This window comes from Marmota marmota, unplaced genomic scaffold, assembly GCF_001458135.2.
Source record: "Marmota marmota marmota unplaced genomic scaffold, marMar, whole genome shotgun sequence".
Lineage (NCBI taxonomy): Eukaryota > Metazoa > Chordata > Mammalia > Rodentia > Sciuridae > Marmota > Marmota marmota.
In genome coordinates this window covers 41862617-41867750 of record NW_026000082.1, presented here as the reverse complement: position 1 = coordinate 41867750, position 5134 = coordinate 41862617, and the positions used below count along the sequence as shown (strand labels likewise).

The window sequence follows — 5134 nt, the reverse complement described above, 5'->3', positions numbered from 1 at the left end:
TCCTCTCTCTTCCCCTCCTCCTCCCTCCCCTCCTCCTCTCCCTCCTCCTCTTCCTCTTCCTCCTCCTCTTCCTCCTCTCCCTCCTCCTCCTTCCTCTTCCCCCTCTTCCCTCTCCTCCTCTTTCCCTTCCTTCTCCTCTTCCCCTCCTCCCCCTCCTCCCCCTCCTCCCCTCCCCCTCCTTCTCCTTTCTTTGTGATGCTGGGGTGGGGCCCAGGGCCCTGCTGCCAGGCAAGAGCTCCACCACAGATGGCGCTCTGGACTTTAGGCTCCTAACCCGCCGCTCCGGCCCGGTCTAGAGCGCACCACGCACCAGCTTGAGGTGCTAAACCTGGGCGTCGTCCTTGACCCTTCCCTGTCCCTTTTCCTGCTCCAGCCTGCCAACAGGTCTGTGGTTCTTCTTCAGAACACATCCCGATGTGCTGACGTCTCATCTCACTGCCATGCAGCTGCAGGGCCCTCGCAGGTCTCCTTGCTCCTCCACCTCTGCTCTCCATGACTGTGGCGAGAGCATCCCCTGAGGTCCCATCACGTCACTTCCCTGCTTAGACCCAGTGGCTCCTCACTGCAGTTGGAGTGAAGGGCCACGGCTCTTGCCCTAACCATCCACCCTTCCGGGCAGCCCTCCTGCCATCTTGAGTGTGTCCCATCCCCAGCTGCCTTGGCTCCTCTGCTGCACCGACAGGCTAAGCTCATCCTGTCGCAGGGCCTTTGCACACGCCATCTCCCGAGACAGCTTGGCTCTTGGTGCTGCCGCATCCCCCTTGTTATGAGCTCCCAGCCCCACACAGGCCCCCAGGCTTCCAAGAAGCAGGGTGAGTCCTTGCGCCCACTCTGCCCATTGCCATGTTTGACCCTCTGCTCAGCACGTTCTTCATTTCTGTTTTCACTTCCCATCCCCCCTCTCTAGGACTGCGGCAACCCGTGCAGTCGCCATGATGAACTTAAAGTCAGGAATTCCTTCCCTCAGTCCCACTAGCCACAGGTCCAGTTTCAGTAGCCACATGTGGCTCATGGCCGCTGATGGGGACAGCATGGTAGAGAACGTCCCATCACCACAGAAGGTTCTAGAGTGTTTGCTCAGGGTCAGGGCCTTCTTGTGGTTCCAGCTATGCCGTTAGCATACAGCAGGCACCCGGGGTGCTCCTGGGTGCTGAGCAAGTGGATGGGTGACAGGAAGGCATGTGGGCTGTACTGTGCTGTGTGTGTCCCCGCCGGTGACCATCCTGTCTGGGTAAGGGGGCCACACCGCTTTCCGCTGGGACTCGGCTCAGCAGGGAAGTGTGGTACCACCCGTGGAGGTGAGGCCATCTGCCCAGGAGCACAGGGACACACAGCACTAGGCCGCTCTTCTCCATGCATCCTGTGGCCGGGGGGCTCTTTGAACCTCAGTGTCCTCATCTGGAAAGGGGGTATCGTGCACGTCGGCACACGTCCCAGCTGTCGAGGCCGTGGCCCATCAGAGCAGGTGTGCGCTGCGGAGACTCCTAGTGTTTCTCCAAGTGTGTCTGTGTCACCTTGTCACTGGCTCTCCTGGTGACACTGATGCAACCCAGGTTCCAGGACACTGCCTGAAGCCACGTGCTCGCACACTTTGGCACCATTGTCACCGGGATCTGTGGCACGGATTTGGATTTCCTTTGAGGGGAGTGCACACCTCTCTCAGGCAGAAGGGTTTGGGCAGGAGAAAGCCTTTGGAAAGGGCCGTCCATCCCATCTGTCCCTGAGCCCAAGGCCACACCTGCACCTCTCAGCCCCTCCACGTGGCCCCTGCCCCTGTCCTCCCCTTCCGTGCTCCCTCTCGTGCCCATCCCCACTGACTGGAATCGGCACAGTGAAGTCGGCGGACGGCACCTAGCCTGTGCGCTGAGTGACAGGCACCGGGCTGTTTGTGTCCCTCGACTCCCTGAACTGGTAGGACCCCGTCCCCTCTCCTGGTTGAGGAGACGATGGCACAGAGAGGGCTGGGACTGACCCAGGTCACACAGCTAGGAAGTGGCAGAGCCGGGGCTGGACCCCAGCACCCAGCTCCAGGGCCCCGCTGCTGGCCGAGTGTGCAGCCCACCTGGGCTTCCCCCCTGAAGGGGCCGGGGGCCCTGCCCTTGTGCTCTTGCCACAGTGGAAAGAGCACAGAGGACGTGGCCAAGAGAGGCCTGGCCATCCACACCCTGGTTCTTCCCGGGCAGCGAGGTGGCTCTGTACCGCTGGGCCAGGGCCTGCTGGTGCGCGGCGCCCCCTGAAGAACACCCACCGCATGGGCGGAATGTCAGCCCGAGCTGGAAGCAGCTTCAGGGGCACTTCCTGGCCCTGCCCCGCCCCTTGGTCCTGCTGGTGCCAACATCTGTGTCACTCTGGCGGGTTAGAAACCTGCCCCCCCTGGTCTGCCCTGGCTGCCCAGCCTTGCCTGCTGACTGTGACCCGCATGGGCTGTCCAGGGCTGACCCCGTGTGGCAGGTGGCATGACCGTGGGCCCCCGGTCCCCAGCCCCCGCTTCTCCCTGGCTCAGAGGAGCCTTCACCCTGTGGGGCCCAAGGCCGCTGCTGCCCCACGGAGGCGCCGCTCACCTGGCCTCCCCTCTGCAGGTCAGAAGCACTTGTGTGTCACCAGCCTCCTGATCTGCCAGGGTCTGCTTTGGGTGGGCACCGACCAGGGTGTCATCGTCCTGCTGCCTGTGCCCCGGCTGGAAGGCATCCCCAAGATCACAGGTGAGGTCCCTGGGCAGGCCTGGCTGTGGGTGGCGGGGGAGGGAAATGGTGTCCAGCTGCTCCCTCTCCCTTCTGCATGGGGTGGCTTCTGGCCTTGTCTTCTTTCTGTCTCTTTGTGTGAATCTGGCAAATGGGCCCAGTAGTGGCCAGATGGGTCTGAGGGGCGCAGGCCCACAGGGAGGAAGGGAAGCCAGCCCTGGGTGTGGACCAGCCCCTGCTGAAGCCCCTCTCCCAGGCTCCCAGATGCCTATCTTCACAATTCCGGCTCAGAGGGTGTTTGGTCAGTGTGAGGGAGGTTACGGAAGGCCAGGACAGGGCCAGGGCCAGGGGTGAGTGGGGCTGAGGGCCTGCCCCAAAGAGCAGAGATGGTCCAGGCGACAGGTTGGGTGATGAAGGGAGCTCCAGGCACTGAGGGGCACAGAGACGGGCCGGGCAGCTCCCTGTGGGTCCAGGAGGAAATCGCTGTAGGGCCTGGGCCTGGGCCTGGGACCAGGAAGAGCTGCAGAGGGCAGGCGGGAAGCGTCCTGGGCAGGGTCCAGGGTTTGGGCAGAGACCAGGAGCTGAGAGAATTCTCAGAGAACTTCACACCGAGTTTCCCCAGGGCACCTGAGGTCACTCTCATGCGTCAGGTCCCCAAAACAGTCCCGGACCCAAGGCCCTCAGGGAGGGGCCAACACAGATTGCAGTTATCCCCCAAACCACCACCCACCAAAAGGTTCTCCCAGAGACGGGTGCCTCCTGCATGTCTGGGCCGCCAGCCCCCTCCTGTGCCCCATTTCCCACAGGGAAAGGCATGGTCTCCCTCAACGGTCACTGCGGACCTGTGGCCTTCCTGGCCGTGGCGACTAGCATCTTGGCTCCCGACATCCTGCGCAGCGACCAGGAGGAGGCCGAGGGCCCGCGGGCCGAGGAGGACAAGCCCGACGGGCAGGCACAGGAACCGGTGCCCTCCTCCGACAGCCACGTGGGCCGGGAGCTGACCCGCAAGAAGGGCGTCCTCCTGCAGTACCGCCTGCGCTCCACGGCCCACCTGCCCGGGCCCCTGCTCTCCGTGCGCGAGCCCGCGCCCACGGACGGCTCGGCCCTGGAGCACAGCGAGGAGGACGGCTCCATCTACGAGATGGCCGACGACCCCGACGTCTGGGTGCGCAGCCGGCCCTGCGCCCGGGACGCGCACCGCAAGGAGATCTGCTCGGTGGCCATCATCTCGGGCGGGCAGGGCTACCGCAACTTTGGCAGCACCGCGGGCGGCGGGAGGCCGGCCCCGTGCGGGGAGACGGACAGCACCCTCCTCATCTGGCAGGTGCCCTTGACGCTATAGTGCTGCGCATCCAAGGGCGCGGCCACCGTGGGCCTCTGCAGCCCGGGACCCAGGGACCTCGCGGGGCTGTGCCACGGCTGGATCCGCCAGCACTGCTTCGGCGGAGCAGAAGGTCCCCGGAGGTCCAAAGAGAGCGTGGGAGGGGTCCCGGGGCTGGGAGGGAGGACGTGTCTGGAGGAAATGCCTTTTTAAAAGCGAAAAGCCAGACCTCGCGGCTGCCTGGAAAGCGCGGCGCGGCCCCCGGGCGGGGAGCGCGCCCTATAAATAGGTACATATGCTGTATATTCTGTGTAAATGCGGTCTGTACATAGCCACCGAGGTGCTGGAATAAAACAGGCGCTCGACGGCCCGCGGACTGCAGTGTCCTTCTTGAGATGCGCTGGGGCGGAGCAGAGGGGCAGCGGGGCTGGGGAGCGGGCCGCCCTGCTCTTGGCGGGAAGGACGGAGGCCCCGCCAGGAACTGGCCAGAGCCGCGCTGGGTTCGCCCATCCTTGGACTTCCAGAGCTGCCTGTAGGGGAGACCCAGAGTCAAAGCCACTGCCCCCAAAGGCAGCGGCTCCCTCCATCTTCCCACCCGTCCACCTCTGTCGTCTGTGTCTATCCACCCACCCATCTGTCCTCTCCTCCACGTTGAGTGGCAGCGTCACCAGGATGCTGAGAAGTGAGGCAGAACTTAGCAGAGCGGGAGGCAGACCTCCTACCCGGCCTAGAAGCTGAGGTGCAGGGGACGCAGCAGGAAAGCCACCAGGAGAGGCCGTCTGTCCCCAGGGTCCTGACACCCTGGGAGGCCTGCGAAGTCATCCACCTTTTGTAAACCCCTGGGTCCCTGCTGTGTGCCAGGCCCAGTGGTAAGTGACCCCCAGGCGTGGGGGTGGGGCGTAGGCAGAGGCTGCATATTCTCAGAGGCCAGCTGGTGCAGCGTGGGCCCAGCAGGGGCAGAGAGGAGGTCGTTCCACAGGAGCCAGTGTGCCGGAGGCCCTGCTGCCCCCACCCACGGACAGACTGTGCCTCCAGGTGACCCAGCTTCCCTGGGCCTCCGCTTTCCGTTTTGTACCCAAGCCCTGCCCACCTCTCGCGGGAGAGGAGGAGCCTTTGAAGTACCAATGGGTTA

General features: G+C 64.3%; 1 protein-coding gene across 1 annotated transcript in view; it reads left to right on the top strand.

The window, feature by feature from the left end:
- The window catches only part of Arhgef10l (Rho guanine nucleotide exchange factor 10 like), an 82902-nt gene extending 78524 nt beyond the window's left edge, over window positions 1–4378 (top strand). Inside the window, exons 28-29 of the mRNA XM_048782716.1 lie at window positions 2580–2702; window positions 3488–4378. Of these exons, the coding sequence (XP_048638673.1) occupies window positions 2580–2702; window positions 3488–4023 (659 nt within the window). The 3' untranslated portion in view covers window positions 4024–4378. The remainder of the gene's footprint in view (window positions 1–2579; window positions 2703–3487) is intronic.
- The last annotated feature ends 756 nt before the right edge of the window (window positions 4379–5134 follow it).